The 18,206-nt window shown below is 32.0% G+C and overlaps 3 protein-coding genes across 3 annotated transcripts; all 3 read left to right on the top strand.

Moving 5' to 3' along the window:
* The first annotated feature begins 2,500 nt into the window (after positions 1 to 2,500).
* Positions 2,501 to 7,109, top strand: LOC134694985 (uncharacterized). The gene is made up of 4 exons (XM_063556107.1): positions 2,501 to 3,018; positions 4,000 to 4,177; positions 4,825 to 4,922; positions 6,197 to 7,109. Exons 1-4 carry the CDS (start codon positions 2,601 to 2,603, stop codon positions 6,514 to 6,516), a joined length of 1,014 nt encoding a protein of 337 aa, XP_063412177.1. The 5' UTR covers positions 2,501 to 2,600; the 3' UTR covers positions 6,517 to 7,109.
* Positions 6,533 to 10,054, top strand: LOC134694984 (uncharacterized). Its single transcript, XM_063556106.1, has 2 exons — positions 6,533 to 7,322; positions 8,053 to 10,054. Exons 1-2 carry the CDS (start codon positions 6,776 to 6,778, stop codon positions 8,850 to 8,852), a joined length of 1,347 nt encoding a protein of 448 aa, XP_063412176.1. The 5' UTR covers positions 6,533 to 6,775; the 3' UTR covers positions 8,853 to 10,054.
* A 2,721-nt stretch (positions 10,055 to 12,775) lies between these two features.
* Positions 12,776 to 16,109, top strand: LOC134695448 (uncharacterized). Its single transcript, XM_063556701.1, has 3 exons — positions 12,776 to 13,093; positions 14,364 to 14,573; positions 15,125 to 16,109. The coding sequence occupies exons 1-3, from the start codon at positions 12,812 to 12,814 to the stop codon at positions 15,644 to 15,646; spliced, it is 1,014 nt and encodes a 337-aa protein (XP_063412771.1). The 5' UTR covers positions 12,776 to 12,811; the 3' UTR covers positions 15,647 to 16,109.
* Positions 16,110 to 18,206: the final 2,097 nt, after the last annotated feature.

The following is an 18,206-nucleotide window of genomic DNA, read 5'->3' as shown; positions in this document are numbered from 1 at the left end:
CGGACTGATGCATTGATAAATTATATGAATATTTATCGTTATGCCCAGTAGCAATTAAGATTAAGAATGACAAACCGGTCATACATGCACATAGATAATTGGGAATCGGAATGCTATACAAGTCAACGGACAAGTGTAGGATTGTAATTTTTAAGGGGTTTGTTATCGACACAATTGTTTTATCCTCATTCGTGCTTAAATGCATCACTGGGAAATTGTTGTGTCAGGAATTTCGATACCATAAATTACTGAAATATTTTACTAAATTCTTTCATAGATACAACGGTTTGATTAATAAATTTTGCTATATCTGTAGAAAACTTATTAAAAATGGTATTTCACATCCTAAATTTTAGGGTAATACTGTACTTAAAGCAAGGAAATCACTTTGTGATCCGTCTAAACTCATCGAAGCTTTAAACAAACTTATACGTAAGGGTTATCGTACCAGTATTATAATTAGATCTCTGAAAATATAGTTTAGATTGGCACTTATATCGATTTTGTCATTAGCAAATTTAAACATAACTAAATTGTATCTTCTTTAGAGGCGGGATGTATAGAGACACTGACACGTTAATTTGTATTTCTATAGAAGTCGCTCTTCACTATCCTACTACCTGTCGATCCATTTATTTTTGGCATTTCACAAGTCATGTCTTCTCTGACTGTTCATGACTTTAAAATACTAAATCCATGGGATGTGTTTTCGTTGATTTTAGTCTCGAATGTATATATTTTTTATTATTTATGGTTATTGGCTTTTAACTAGCTGTCAGTAACTGCGAGTACTCTCAAATCGTATATTCTTGTTAATTCGACCTGTTGATACTGTTTATAATGCTTTTTTGTTATTTTATATTTATATGGATCGTGTCTATATACACTTCTTCTTACTACATTTGTATAAACTTCAAGATTTACCTTTATTATGAAAACCGTTTTTTTTCTAAAGTGAATATTTTCGAAGAGTTAAATATTTCGGGTGTCTTGCCATGGCTTTGTTTGGACTTATGTGTTTGCTTTTTGGCCTTGAATGTGTGTCCCTAATATTTCAACTGTGAATTTGCATTCAGATATCGCCAATCAAAGGAGTAGGTTCACTAACCATGGAAATCGGCCTCATAATTTCATAAAAAATAAACAGCCTTTATAGACAAAAACTGAGTGGTATTTTATTAGGACCCATCCCACCCTTTCGTAAAATGATAGTCTTGAACAACTGTCTTGCGTGTGTTTTGTAGAAATCACCCCAATTCAAATCAATATATGGTCCAATACGGCAAATATTATCGATTTTTGCGTGTATTCCTTCAAATTGCGTTATGAGCGCAGCCGTCGACAACTCTGAATTTTCAACTACACAGTCTAAAAAAATATTTAATTTAATCCAGCTAAATACCGAGGTTGTCGAGGACTGCGCTCTATATTTTAAACTAATTAATCTGGCAAGCGGTTTCCATGAATCCCGTAGTGTATGGCAAAATGGCGACGTCTTGATAATCCTAACACTTCAACACATATAATAAATACGTGTTATCAATTTTATGTCCTTTCAAATTGCTGTGGTGAAAATTCTGAACTAAATAGGTGAATGAAAAGTCTAATGCAATTTATAGTAACCATCCGATTTGTTTTAATTACGAAATCCGAACTCATCATCACCGGATCAGAGCCGTCTTTTTTTGTTTGTTTACATTCGTCATGGAAACATATGCTAGATGTTGACCGCAGAAGCAGAAGAGTTTGATTATTTGTATCTTAATCACAACAATGTTATGTTATAATCCAGGATAGGAAAGTAAGTATCAATATGTATATAAACAGATTATATGAACACAAAATAGTTAACAGTTACATAAACTACAAGAAAAAAAGCTTCCAAGTCTAAGTCCTCAAGTGGCCATAGCAGACGACGTTTCGCAACTTGTATATTATTTTCATTTCAGATAAAATGGCACATATTTCTTATAAATAGTTAAGCCGCTTTTTCTCTTCGTTTGTCATAGTTTATAGTTAACACCATTATTGGCTTTACTTGCTAGCACCGGTATGAAGGACCTACACTGGCTACATGGCCATTGACAAACTGGGGCATCTCAACGCAGAACAACTTTTAAGTCTATCATAGCTATGTTAATGAATTATTTGGAAAACAAAATAAACAATTTAAATATGATTGTCTTTCATTTAAACTTTACACAACAGAAACAAAATTGAAAAAAAGGAGCAAACAGTAAAAATATTGTCCAAAAAATCGATTATCTCCCTTTATTTTACATGGATGAAAAAAAGACAAAAAGTCAAACAAATCCCTCAAGATTACCTCTTTGAAGGATAAAACTATTAATTTTGTTTATTTTATGACTTAAATAAAGATATAACTTTAGAATAAATCTTAAATGTATTATTATTTTGTTGTTTACTTTTTCAAAATAAACCATACTTGAAAAAATAAATTGTGCTAATCACATCCTGTGGGACTGTCAGTCGATTTAAGGTGAGAGGTACGTAAATGAACGCCTCTAGCGGAAAACGGGAAAATTTGCGTTCGTTGTTATGAGAGTTATTCCCCTTACACCAGAAAAAATATTTTCAAAATGTCGGAAGAAATTCCGCTTCGACGTAAAAATGGTCAATTTGGTGGTAAATTATTCAACAATTCTCGTCAAAATCTAACAAAAAGTGTGGTAGTAGTAAATGAAATGTCTTGTCCAAATGAAACATTGCTTCCCTCCCAAGAAAATGATAGTAATAGTACCTTGGCATGGCGTGATGGTAGAAGAGTGGTTGAGTTGGGATTATTAGCTGACCAACTTAAAGCGTGTAAGAACTGTTATTCACCTTTATATCTTCACAACTGCTCAAACGAACAAAGATATGGCCTAGGAAGTATATTGTATATACCTTGTGGCAGCTGTCCCTACACCAACTTAATAAACACTGGTAAACGACACAGATCAGAAACATCCAAAAAGGGAATGTTGATATGGGATGTGAATACAAAATGCAGTTTGGGTAAGAATATTACAAACACTTGCATATATACACACAATAACAAATAAAAGCGTACTATGTAACGTTGACTTTTTTTTATTTTCGTTCTAATCTTTGAAGTTGAAGACTGACACTTACTTTACAGTAGTTGCATGTACAATATCGTTTCTAAAAGTAAAAACAACTGTATACACTCAATTTGTCTCTCTCAAGAAAATAAATAAAGAGTAAATACTCTTTTATATGCTAAATAATGAGTTTTATTGATTTGACAATCATTTTTTCACTCTAATATAAACATTTGGACGTTCATACAAATAGAAACCGTTGTTTACAGTGCTTTCTTTCACGTCCGCAATATGGTCTATTAATAGAAGTGGAAATTGCTAATACCGAGAGTGAAAAAAGTAGGATTAAAACAAATAATTTTTACTAGAAATATTGAATATTGAATTTTAATTGTCGCGTGAAATGAAATTTTCCAAATGCTTAAATCGGAAGTGATTATTATAAGCAAAAGAAAAGGAAAATAAAATTGACTGTGATACGAAATATGGATGACATTGTGCACACACAGACAAACGGGAAGCAAAGTAGTCTTTTAAATCAAATAAAAAAAATAAATAAAAGAGTTTACAAGTTTATTTTATTTTAATTTGATAAGAATAGTATGGTGTTTAATGATTATCCGTTATAACCGCCGCTTCAAAAATTAAAAGATAAGGCGAGTTCATATAGTATACAGAAAATTAGGAAATTTGTGCGTGCATTGATTAATTATTTTTGAAATAGGAAAATATATGTCTCTAGTTATTGCAATTTCATTAAAAAAAAAGTATAAAAATGTAGCAATTAAAATGTAGACTTTGGGGTTGGTTTTTGCTTTTGTAATATGTATTTTTCAAGTACAAACATTTCATATAAATGTTTTTCCAATAAAATCAAATTTTATTACATATATATCGGATACATTGTATTTATGAAAAAAAATCTTTTGTTTAGCCTATTTAGATGCTGGAATGGGTCCACACCAGACAGTGAATTTTCTTGCTGGCATTAACATCCCCCCAATAGCAGTTAAGAATTTAAAGATCAGAGAAAGAGAAATCGGTAAAACTATTGAAAAGTGTGCTGAAATGTCTTGTCAGAAAGCTTTACAAGAAGAAATAGATTTAAGTAGGTAAGTCAAAATTTTATATCTATTAAAAATAAGAAGATTTGGTATGATGCATGTATTAAGAAAACTATCCACGCGATATATTCTGACATAACAACTACATGTATAAGACCGTAAGGCCGGCTGATCATAACGAATAGGTACATGTAGCTTCAACAGGCCCCGAAATACCGTAAAACAATTTAAACGAAAAATACTAACGATCTAATTTCCGTACAAAATAATAGAATGAAAATAAGTATGAAACACATCAATAAATGACAACCACTGAATTACAGGCTCCGTACCTGGGACAAGCACATATAGAAGGTGGTGAGGTTAAACTTATCCTGGCTACCACACACTTGGGATAGTAATGTCTCTATACATGTAGTTTATAGTTGAACAATTTAAAAAAAATCCTTTATGAAGAAATAAATCATTGCAAATGGTGAACATCTAAAATTAAATCTTGAAGTGTCGATGTGTTCAGTTTTATGAAAAAACGAAACAAAATTCAGGCATCTCCTCACAATCAATAATATTTAATTTAATAAATGATGATTTATAGTCAGATATATTGAAAACAAAGTTAATCGGCTTGCCAGCGTGTGTGATTAAATAGACCTAGTTATATAAACTACCCATTAACAAGAAACATATATTTTTAGAGATGAAGATGATAATTTAAATGGACCTTCAATAACAGTTTCTTTTGATGGTGCTTGGCAGAAACGAGGAAGTGGAAGAAGCTACAGTAGCTTGACAGGTATGCCTTTATGCATAGTAAAACGATAAATAGCTAAACAGAGATTTCACGTCACCCCCAAAAATCACTTCTTATTTAGTTAATGATTTTGTATGCCCAGAGTCTAGGCGAAGGAGCATTAAGAGTAATCCTTCACCGTCCGGCCGTCTGTCCCATCTTTGGTTATACAATCTTGCTTAAATTTAATAAATGAAATTCTCAGTGTTAAATACAACAATTTGCAGACATATAAAAAAGAAGATGTGGTATGGTTGCAAATTGCCAATGAGACAACTATCCACAAAAGACCAAAATGACACAAACATTAACAATTTTAGGTCACCGTACGGCCTCCAACAATGAGCAAAGCCCACTGAATTACAAACTCTTGACTTGGGACAGGCACATGCATAAAAAATGTGGCGGGGTTAAACATGTTAGCGGGATCCCAGCCCTCCCCTAACCTTGGACAGTGGTATGCATGGTTCAAGTTTGGGCAGTGAATCGCTTACTATTCTAGAGTTATGCCCTTTTAAATGGGAACATTGTTTCTTATTATATATGTCATGTGAATTTTATAAATCTCATATACATTACTGAGTATCACAACATGTAAACAGTATTCGAATTTCAGTATTGGGTCTTTTGCCGTTCTGAAATTATGCTCTTTTTAACTCGAAATATTTCAAAGCTTTGGGCGGGGCATTTGTGTTTTCATATAAATTATTCTTTTCAATTTTATACATCGTCCGTTTACGGCACGTATTATAGTATACTGTTGTTCGTTCATTCGTCGGTCCGTCCGTCCGTCATCAACGTGTCAGACATTACCGCAAAAACGCTTTAACCAATATTCATATAACTTTGGTGAATTGTTTATATTTATTGTTGTGAGCTCCCATTCGTTTTTCATAAATTGTTTATATCTAAATATGTAAAATCCATTTTGATTTTCATAAATTTCTTATATGGCATTGAGAATAAATTGAACTTTATTTGTTTATAGTCTGACAACAGATGTACTAAGTATTGCACAACAACACCTTGTATTGCGCAACAGTAATAATATATGAATATAATTTCAATTTATATTACTTATTTTAAGTTCTTTGACTACATTTATTCAGAAACCTGTAAAATGTCAAATATTTGACTTGTACCAAGCTTGAATATTGTGTACGTTTCTACCACAACTGTTCATTGTTAGACCTCTGAGGGCGTATCCAGCTGCGCTCGGCGACGCAGTATTTTTTTCAATATGAATGTCGTTATAAATCATATAATTATATTGGTAGGTCATGCTACAATGATTGGTGAAAAAACTGGAAAATGTGTGAGTCAAGGAACTAAATCAGCAGATTGCAGAAAGTGTATGTATGTGGATGAAAAGGGAGATGGACAGCACGATTGTAGGAAAAATCACAGCGGAAGTGCAAAGTCGATGGAGCCAAACTTAGCCGTTGAAATGGTGCAGGACCTGCAATGCAAAGGATGCACAGTTTCATGTATAATAATGGATGACGATACCACTACTCTAGCTAGACTTAAACAAAACATTAATTCTGATATTGTTAAAAGGTCAGACAAAAACCACCAGAGAAAAAAATATTGTTAGTGACTTATACCGCTTACATGAAAAACACAAAGGTAAATTGTCAACAAGTACTATAAGCTACTTGACAAAAGATTTAGATTATGCGATAGCCCAAAACCAGAATCATGCAGAACAATTGAGCCAGAATATTTATTCTATCATTCCCCATTCTTTTGGTGATCATTCTAACTGTGACTTATCGTGGTGTAACTACCATAAAGATCCAGAAAATTACAAACACAAAAGTCTTCCGTATGGCAAAGATTTAAACGGAGAGGAAATGTTTGCTGATTTGTCAAAATTGTTTGATTCTTACGCAAAGAACTCACATAAATTAGCTAACTGTGGCAGCTCACAAGGAAACGAATCCTTAAATCAAATTATCGCGTTAAAGGCACCAAAAGCTAAGCATTTTGGGAGTAGTCAATCCCTTCCTTTCCGAGTATGCGTGGGTGTTATTCAGAAAAACGAAGGTCGTTCTTATATACCACAAGTATACGAAGCTCATAATTTGTCACCGGGAAAATTTACAGTAATACATACGGCAAAAATAGACAAAAAGCGCAAGCATGACAAAGTAAATGCAAGTACCCGGGAGGCAAAGAGAAAAAGACTAGTCAAAAAAGGAAAATTCAACATAAATCTAAAGGCCAAAGAAATACGAGAAGGCATCACATATGCAACCTCTATATCTGCACCAGGAAATTCGATAGAGAAGGCTGATGATATTTCACCCATTCCTGATCCTGAACCAGAAGTGACAGAAGATCCCGTGTCTTTGAAAGACGAAACATTTGTTTACTTTGACCTTGAAACTACAGGATTCGGTAAGAAATTAATTGTTTTTGTTGTTGGCTGTCTTTTATTATATAGCCAATAGAATCGTTATCTTTTTTCGGCTACAGATTATTTTCCTATTTATGAAGAATTTAAACAGCCAGATCTTCTTTGATTTTAATCTACACTGAGTAATTGGAAATTTATAAACAAAAACAAAAACAACAAATTAAAAAACACGATCAGGCGACACCAGTATGTAAATGTTATACATGTATGTATGCCTAATATTTATATGTCTTATTGTCATTCAAAAAGGGATAAAATACAACTTGGAATATAATGCGTTGCTATTCTATAGGACCTGAATACATTATTAGAAATCTTTATAGTATCACAGTATATATAAAATGTCTTAGCGTTTTTACCAATACTAAGAAGTTTGAATAATAATATCAAATGTATTTAACATTATGCATACATAATAAATAGGCTAAATAATTATGAATAAAGAGAGAAATTAACTGGAATTCAGAAATTCAGAGGACACTACAAACAGAAAAAATCCCCTTCACATCCGCAATCGCTACATATAATGTTTAACATGAAACAACAACCGTTTTTTTCTGCATTGGATTGTATGCGTTTCCGTTAGTATTGCTAAGTATCATAAACGATAATCATTGTAGTTTTTTACTGTGTGCATCGTAAGATGAATGATAGGACGGCAATTTTTAAGTATTAATATCAAAGACTTATTTTGAATTGTTTCTTTTTCAGGTACTGATTGTGATATCATTCAATTAGCTGCAGCATATGCCAACCAAAATTATAATCGGTATATGGTACCTAGTCAGCGTATCTCGCCATCTGCCTCTAAAGTAACCGGGTTTTCAAAAAGTGGTTTAATTTTGTACAAAAACGGGGAAATTATGCAGACAGATGAAGAAACTGAAATTTTTAAGCAGTTTATTTCTTGGCTTCCAAAAAAATGCATTTTGATTGGTCACAATTCAAAAATTTTTGATTCCAGGATTCTAACTAAGGCTTTACAAAATAATAATGTCATGACAGATTTTGAATTAAAATGCGTTGGATTTATTGACACCTTATCATTGACGAAAGACCTACTACCAGACAGAAAGACAAGTAAGCAGTCATACAACCAGGAATCACTCGTGAAAGATATTGTTGGAATTAGTTATGATGCACACAATGCCATTGGTGATGTGCAATCCCTGCAACAGCTGATCAACACGTTAAAAGTTTCTCCAAGAATGCTTGAAAAACACAGCTTCTCTGTTCGCTACACAGTAAACATGATCAGTAAGCTGCAGCTAACTAAATCTAGACTGGAGTCATTTAACAACATACCATCTACTTTTTGTTCAAAGACAATGCTGAACAAAATTGCCAAATCCGGTTTACGGTTAAACCATCTCATCCTTGCAGGAAATAGAGGAGGTGTTGATGGTATACGCGAATTGCTTACAGAACAGATCGACGGGAAGCCCCGAGTTACCAAAGACAAGAAGATACTGGACTCGATTTCAGAACATATTATGTCATTGCAAAACTAGAAAAAAAACATTGTCTGAACGTTTATACATTAATTTTTTTATTTTATATTACACGTTTAGTTTCTTGATAAAACACATTACGATTTTATAATATTGACATCAATTCACGATCATTGAACAAAACAAAAAGTAGGATAAAAGGATAATGAAGATTTGCATCAAACATTGATATATTGTGTAGGTTTTATCTATAAATTACGTGTATCCCCTTTGCTTTTATAATATTAAACACAGTCACCATCTAATTTCAGGATGGAATAATAAATCAGTACTATTGGACTCGAAGTATTTGTCTATTTTTTGTGTTGTACGTCGTACGACGATTCATCGGCACATTGATGACTCGATTAGGTAAAAAAATGTGTTTTTTCAGTACAGTTTGTCTTTTGACTTTTTCTACAGTTTTTCTGCGGCATTGTCAATTTGTTTTCATCTTTGGTACATTTCGTTTTCCTTACTGATTGAGCAGCAGCAAATATTTCATGTATTTTCGGGTCGAAAATGTATTCAATGAATGTATATCGTCATTCTGTGGATTTCAATGATAGTTTCCGTTTACTTGGTTTAAACTTTTACAGATTCTAAACTACCAGTCCATTGTTTAAAGATTTCCTTTTATCATTAAATCAGTGCCTTAATTGTTGTTCATTGACGTAAACCCCACACTGATAGAAAAATTAAGTTATACATGACTAGGGTCTCATCTAATCCGTAAACAAATGAATATCCATAATAACTAGTGATACTTTTTCAGACAGGATAATTATTTCATAAGCGCTATAGCGCATAATTAGTTTAAAAACACATTATAAACAAAGAGACGCTTTGAGGTAGCGGTCGTTGTCTTCATTTGACAAGATTTTTATGTTGGTGACTATTCTGCTGATGGAGACTTGACGTTGCGTAATCCTCTTCGGCGACGTCATGCAATTTCTATCTTTTACCGTCAGCAATACCCTTTCAACGGCTGATATATAAAAAAGGAGTCCGGTAACCATAGGAAAATTATATATCAATAGAAAGGAAAATTCTATCATAAAAACATTTAATTTTTATAGAAAAATCGTGGGAATGGTTTTAACTGCAGATTGAAATAAGCTGGAAATTTCTTACTTTTTGCGTAAATTTGACGTTATGTCTATGTACTTCATGGTGTTTTTCTAACAATTTCAAATGACTGTAACTTTGAAAGTAGATCGGTTACCCACTCAAAATTTTAATTTTTTCTGTTTATTTTTAAAAGTTCTACGTGAATACAATTTCTTAAAAAAATCGGTGGACAAGCCATTTACGTACCTGTTACCTTAAATGCTAACAAAATATTAAGACGAACTGTAGGCAACCGGATAATAAAGATAAAAAAAAAAAACTGTAGGCAACCGGGAAAGGTCGTTAATTCTTCCCATGGTTGTAGTCTTAAAAATACATTACCAAATTAAATTAAAACTAATTATAGTAACATCACACAGACACCAACCAAAACCATATACAAGTCAATATAAAACAGTGTAGATGAGCCGAAGACATAAATCCAATATGTATTATAAGTTGATTTTAGTTATACCATACAAAGTTGTGTAATCATTTTGTATTAGACTGGTCCGTCTGTCAGTCCGGCCACGGTCTGTCATATATATATATATATATATATATATATAAGTACGTCTGAGTCAGTGACAACCCTACAACAGATGTATCCATCGGATCGCCATCAATGATGGTGATACATGGCTGTGTACATAATGTATATACAACTCGTCTAAACATCAACCCAACAATGTTAGATCTGCGAAAGCAAATTTACAGATCTAACATTGTTGGGTTGATGTTTAGACGAGTTGTATATATATATATATATATATATATGTAACACATGAAAAAAAAAAAGTTCATATTTTGTCAGCTTTACTCAACTCTGTAATGCTATTTGCAGTGGCTGTTTGTAACCACGAAAGCTAGGATTAAACAGACCTTTACAGTAATTCGTTTATTTCGTCAATTTTTCTAGATTGGGGACTTATGAACAATCCGAAGATTTATAGAACCTTTTTGTAGGATTTCATCCAAACTTGAATTTGTATGTGTACAATATGAGGGCACATTGGTACGGAAGCCGGTTAGTGTCAGGGTGGAGTTTTGTTTTTAAGTCGTGATAAAGTCTTTATCACGACTTAGCTAAGTTGGTTTAACGACTTAAGATTTTTTTCTCGTTATAACAACTTAGCTCCCTCGTTTAAACAATTAAACTAACTCGTTTAAAGGACTAACCTAACTTGTTATCAACGAGTTAGATTAGCTTAGTTGTAATAACAAGTCAGCTATGTCGTGAACCTAGTCATTTTAACAAGTTAGCTAAGTCATTCAAACGACTAAGCTTACTTGTTATGACGAGTAAGCTTGGTTGTTACATAGAGTCAAACTAGATAAGTCATTATAACAAGTAAGTTTAGTTTTTTTTAACAAGTTAGCCAAGTGGTTTATACGAGTAAGGTAAGTCATATAAAACAGGCTAGCTAAGTTATTATAACGAGATAGATAATTTAAGTCGTGATAATAACTTAGCTAAGTTTTTAAAACGAGATAGGCTAGCTAAGTCGTTATAACAAGTTAGCTAAGTTGTCACAACGAGCTAGACTAGCTAAGTTGTTATAAAAAGTTAGCTTAATTTTTATAAGTAAGATAAGCTAAGTCGTTATAACAAGTTAACTAAGTCTTTATTAAGACTTAAAATAAAAACTCCACCCTGACACTTACCGACTTCCGTACATTGGGTATGTGAGCTTGCTCACTAAAGTTCTTTGATTAAAATAGAAATTATTTTTTTCCCAATTGGCTCTGAAAGTCTTCCGTTTGACATGTTAACATAAATTATATGCATTTTCTAACATTTTTTTCTTCTTCATCTTTTTAGAATGGTTAAGCACTACAACTGCACTGTTTGCAGTAAAAGAACAAAGCCAAAGGAAAGAAAAAATATTAATCCAGCAGTTAAGCGGCTTTTACAAAACAAATGGTTCATTACAAATATTTCAAAGAATGATATAATATGCAATGGTTGTATGCATAAATATTACAATGCAGAAAAAAGTAGACAAATCAAAGTTACCAGGACTTCACAAGATGACTGTGATCAGGACTTTATTCCTCCAAAAGTTGCAAGAACTTCAAAGCAGCTTTCAAGCCCTCCGTCTGTTTGCCTTAACATACCAGGTGCCTCAAACAGTCATGCAAGATGTGTTGTATGTAAAAAACCAGGCCCAAAGTTTCTTGTGATATCATCTGATGCACGTTTTCAAGCCTTTATTGATGGTAATATATTGATACCAGCGGGAGCAAGGTGTTGTTCTTCTCACTTTCAGGAAAATGGGTACCTTAAAACTGAGTGTTTTGATATAATGTCAAAGTCTGAAAACTCGTCATCTAACAGAACATCTATTGTTAAACTATTGACACACATGAGAGAGACATGCCAAAAAACTCAAAACAAGATAGACTTTGATAATATTGGTGAAACTGACTGCAAAAACCTGACAGGACTTTCCCATCATCAATTTCAAGATATATGTTTGCATGTATTAATACATATCAAAAGTACTCCTTCTCGCACTCCAAAGACATCAGTTGGCTTATTCTTAATTAAAATGAAGTGTGCATTGTCTAATAAACTAATGTCAACCCTCTTCAAGGTCAGCATTTCAAGTATACGAAGAGCTATCAATACTGTAAGACAAGCGTTAATGAGATCATTTGTACCATTGTATCTTGGTTTTGAAAGCATTACACGTGAACAAATTATTAAGGACCACACCAGACCGCTTGCAAAAACTCTTCTAGATGCTGATGATGATAATATGATACTTGTATTGGATGGTACTTATATATATATCCAGAAGAGCAATAATTTTTCTTTTCAGAGAAAATCGTTCAGCCTACATAAGTCCAGACCACTTGTAAAACCAATGGTCGTTGTTTCAACAACTGGCCATTTTGTGTCTATTCTTGGTCCTTACTTATCCAGAAACAATGACGCCTCCATTCTCAATCACATGATGAAATGTAACGTAGATGACATCAAAAGTTTTGTTAACGAAAAAGATATATTTGTTGTGGACAGAGGCTTTAGGGATTCAATAAGTTTATTAGAGGAGCTTGGTATCAAAGCAGCTATGCCAACATTCATGAAGAAAGGAGAAAAGCAGATGTCTGATGCTGATGCTAATACAAGCCGAATGGTGACTAAGGTAAAATATCATACATATATTGTTGATTTTAAAAGTAAAGAATCTTGAATTTTTATTAATTTTCAAAATATGTAAATAAAAACATTATAGATTGAAAAAAGGTCAAGATAAAGTAATGTCCAGATGGGGTACACTTCCTTGCTCTGTTTGATAAACGTTAATTCAAGCTTTGTAGTTAACAATGACATCTTTAAACAATATATATAAGCATATTTAACCTGTATACATAAGTACATATATGTAAGTTTGATTGGACTTCTTACCCAATACAATTGTACGCTATTCAACAAAGCAAGCAAGCTAAACAAAGTCTTGCTTTACGTGCATTCGGAAATTAGCTGTAATATAAAATTCAGCTACAAGCAACAACAACCAAAGTGTATACTGTACAGGCTACTGACTTGGGACAGGTCACAATTTATAGATACAGTGACAGTGTGGTGTAACATATTTGGTTGAACCGGAGCCGTCCTCTAATCTGAGACACACAGTGGTGTTACATCATAACGTCCCTCTAATTTGATACAATAGCGTTACAGCATAACATAAGAAATACAAAAATAAGCATGATCATGTGAATTTTAGCAATGCTGTCAGATAAAGGGGGTTACGGATGCGGTTAACAGAATACAGAATAATAGAATTGAAGAATTAAGATAGAGAGAAGTGAAAATAGGTCAAAAATATAAATGATAGAGAACAGCTGGTTTTAACAATACAAAGATTATTCAATAAATATGCAAAAAATTTAAAGAATCAGGTTGAAAAATGTTGATTACAGCAAAAACAATATGCATTATACAGAAATCAAGTGAAACCACCGTTTTTTAAGAAAATAAAATAAGCAAAAAATAAACAATACAGAAATAAAGCACAGCACACCCATACCCATGCACATAAAGCATGTTTAGGAATTATCTTTGTTCTAGCAACAACAAACAATTTTTGTTACAGCCAATTTCATTGAGTGTGAAGTCAAAGGTAATATTTTTGGTAAGCTTCCTTGTTAGTTAAATTTTGAAGTCATTGTTAGATCAGGCAAACTACCCTCCTTCCCAACAAACAGATAGATTCATGGTTTTCTGTTGTACTTGTCTACTCTTAAAGGAGGGAAGTTTACCTGACCTAACAATGACTCCACACTCAAGGAAATCGGCTGTAAATGTTCTGTTTATATAGTATGATGAATCTTGTGTATACATATATCTTCAGTCATATTAACTACAATAATTGCTTATTGCGTATTTCATTTTCAATGGTTTTATTTCAGATAAGATGGGTAGTAGAGTCAGCAAATGACCGAATTAAGAATTTCAGATACTTAGACAGAGTTCTTCCAACAAACCAGGTGCCGTTTATTGGTGACTACATTCGCATAGTTTGTGCAATTTCAAATAAATACCTTCCACCTCTAAGCAAAGCAATAAATGAAGATGAAGATATAGAATTAGCAACTCAAATGAAGCAAAAGTCTACAGAGGTATTATATTTTTTTAAGTTTTTGCTATTAGCATGATTAGGTTTATTTCTAACATAATACAATCAACAGGTCTATATCAGCTATATTTATGCGCTTCTAAATGTATTACATGGCAGTCTACAAACGTTATATGACCTTGTCCTCACATTCATTAGTCAATGACCACTATTGTTAAATGTATATATTTACATTTTATATATTTAATTTTGAAAAATTCTTCGATGATATACAGAGGTATACAGACACATAGGGATTAACATTATGCTGAATACATATGATACCGTTGCACTAGACATTTTTTTTTATGGTTTAGCTTCTTCCAGCAAGCAGAATTCAACTACGTTGGTGTATCAATGACTTAACTACATTTGCATGTGACAGTATTTATAAACATTGACCAAAAGCTTAAGTGATACATGCATTCCTTTATCTTAAAACTTTTGATTAGCAAGATAACTATCTTTTTTTTTGTCTTGTACATATTGTACCCTTATTGCAAAATTAGTATTCAAACTTACTTATATCAATGCAAACATTACTTCTTATTGTAGATTAACACCTTGAAAGCATATGTTGAGGAGAACAACCTGCAAAGAGGGACGGTGCAGTGGAAGCCAATACAGGACAGCGACATGCCCTTTCCACAACTAACTGATGAGCAACTTAGGTCACTTACTTGTGGAGTTTATCAACTCAAGCTTTCACCATCTTATATTCAGGAATATATGGAAGGAGATTCACAAATATGTTTCCATAAGGATGCTCCTGACCTACTTAGGATTAGAATACAGAGTCGTCATGTGTCGTCTAAGAAGTACTTTGTATGGATTAAATATTCTGAAACTGAAGTTAATTCGTGGTACTGCACATGTCGTGCAGGTGCACGTGTTGTAGGTGTTTGTGCCCATATAACTTCTATCATATGGTACTTAAGCAGTGCTAGGAATGCAGGTACAACATCATATGGTGTAAAAGATTGGAGCACGTACCTGAGTGACGCAAAAAACTTGCCAGAAACTATTGATAGTTCAGAGTCGGAAACGGAGAGTATTGGATCTGTGATCGAGGAATAAACTTGTACTGTGTCCAAATTATTTAATGTCATATACATGTCTATAGATATATTAATTTTATTGTGTATGAAAGATAGAGAGTTTGCTCATGACAAGACATCACATTTACTTATTTTCTACTTCAACAGTATTTTGTCTCAGTAAGATACATTTCTTCTGAATAACAATTTCACAACACATTAAAACTATGTACTGCTCTGGTTAATCAAAGTATTAAGAATGAATCAGGTTTTGGCTCATATTTATTTCAGACATTTCTATTTTTTTAAATCAAATATATTTCCCAAAATATGTTAGTTAGTATGATTTTTGTTTCTGCTTTTTCACCAAAATGGGATGAATACTAGAATGTGTATGATAATAATTTGTGAGAAAAAAAAAACATTTAAGAATATTTTCCCAACTTATACAAAATGTATGATTTTTTTTAACTTTCCTCCCAAAATGAGTTTAAACTAGAACTTGTATGGAACTTAGCCTTAATTTTCAGACTGTGTATTTTTTAATAATTTAATATTTTCTAAACTCCTCCCCCTCTTTAGTTGAGAACCACAATATGTATGCAAATATTTCTTAATTTTTTGGAAGGTATGTTTTTTTTATAATTAATGTCCATTTGCAATGAATTCATAGTTGTGGATATTTAAGAAAATAAAAATATTTTTCTGGAAATCAGTGACTTTTAACTGTTTTTTCAATTTTTCCACTAAAAATGAAGTTTAATTCCTAAGAAGTCCAAAATTGAGTCTGAATATTATGAAATGTTAGTTTGACTTAATTTTAACTAACAACTAACTAATAAAAATAAATATTAAACCAAATGTAGATGTTTTCCAAAAATTAGTGATTTTTGAATATTTTCTAAACTTTTTCCCCAAAAATGAAGTGAAATACCACAATATGTATAAAAATTGTTTCTGAATTTTGGGCAAGCAATTTTTTAATAATGTTCATTTGAAATGAATTCATTGTATTCAATGTTTAATCAAATAAAAAAAAAATCAGAAATCTGAGATTTTTTATGATTTTTAAACTTTTCCCCTTAAAATGAGGTTAAATTCCCAAATACGTCCAAGTCACTCCAAAATTGGGTCCAAATATTATGAAATGTTAGTTTGACTTAATTTTAACTAACAACCAATTATCAAAATTAAATATTTAAAAAAATTAAATATTATTCCAGAAATCAGTGATTTTTGAATATTTTCTTGGCTTTTCCCCAAAAAATGAAGTTGAATAGCACAATAAGTACGAAAATTTTGTCTCAATTTTTTGGCAGGCAATTTTTTGATAATGTTCACTTGATATGAATTCATAGTAGTCAATATTTAAGAAATTGAGGAAATTTTCCAGAAATCTGTGATATTTTTGGATTTTTTCATCTTTTCTCCCAAAAATTAGGTTAAATTCCCAAATGAGTCCAAAAATTTAGTCTGAATACAAAGACATGTTAGTTTGTGTTCATTTCAACTTATTACCAATTATCGAAATTGAATATTTAAAAAATTAAAATTATTTTCCAGAAATCAGCGTTTTTTCATGATTTTTTCATTATTTACCCCAAAATGAAAATGTATGGATTTCTTTGTTAATTTCATGTGTTTTCGTGCTTCATACATCACATACAACTATTTAATCACAATAGAAACATTGTTTAGAATGGGGCCATTTTCACTAGTTAGTGAACCTACTCCTTTATTCGTTCATAGTGTATTACTTTACGTTTTTTATTGAGTTAATTGGTTTTCGCGGGTCTAAAACATTTATATAGGATTTCTCTATATTTTTCTATAAATGAACTTTATCTTTATAGTTAGTAGAAAAATAAAATAAAATAGTGGAGTCACCGTCCATTTGGGCTCACAATCTGCCTTCGAAAGAAGCATACATTTTTGTAAAAATGTTTTTTTTCTGTTGAAGTAATAGGAGAAATAAAGTTAATATCGAAATAAAAAAAGAATTTATTACAGAAATCGCTCAAATTTTACAATAATTTAGTTTAAGTATAGCTTATATGGAAATTATATTTCAAAAATATAGGTCACCGATGAGTTGAAAAAGATATTTCAATTTTAAAGCCAAAGAATAGCATTTTTCCAGCAAAGGGAGATAATTTGGAACTTTTTCATTGATGTATACATTTTAAAAGTCGTCTGGGACCAACACGAATTGATTGTTTCGAATGTTTTTTGTACTCTTTGATAAAGTAACAACTACAAACTTAAAGGTAACAAATAAAATTTGAAATGAAAAACAAATGTTTAATTTTTTTCTAAAATTTTTATACCCTCGAGCCTCCTTAAGCCTGCAAATTGTTATTTTATCGTGTGACTTTCTATGTTATAATATTATGCTACTGTTTCAGAAAAAGGGAAAAGGTTTGGATAGATTAAAACGTTTAATCCTACAGCAAATGTTTGCACCTGTCCTAAGTCAGGAATCTGATGTACAGTAGTTGTCGTTTGTTTATGTGATTTATACGTGTTTCTCGTTTCTCGTTTTTTTTTATATAGATGGGCGTTTTTCAATAAAAACGTATTTTCTTGTCCCAGTCCCTTAA

Source organism: Mytilus trossulus, chromosome 13 (genome assembly GCF_036588685.1).
Source record: "Mytilus trossulus isolate FHL-02 chromosome 13, PNRI_Mtr1.1.1.hap1, whole genome shotgun sequence".
Taxonomy (NCBI): Eukaryota; Metazoa; Mollusca; class Bivalvia; order Mytilida; family Mytilidae; genus Mytilus; species Mytilus trossulus.
This window is presented reverse-complemented; position numbering and strand designations above follow the sequence as displayed.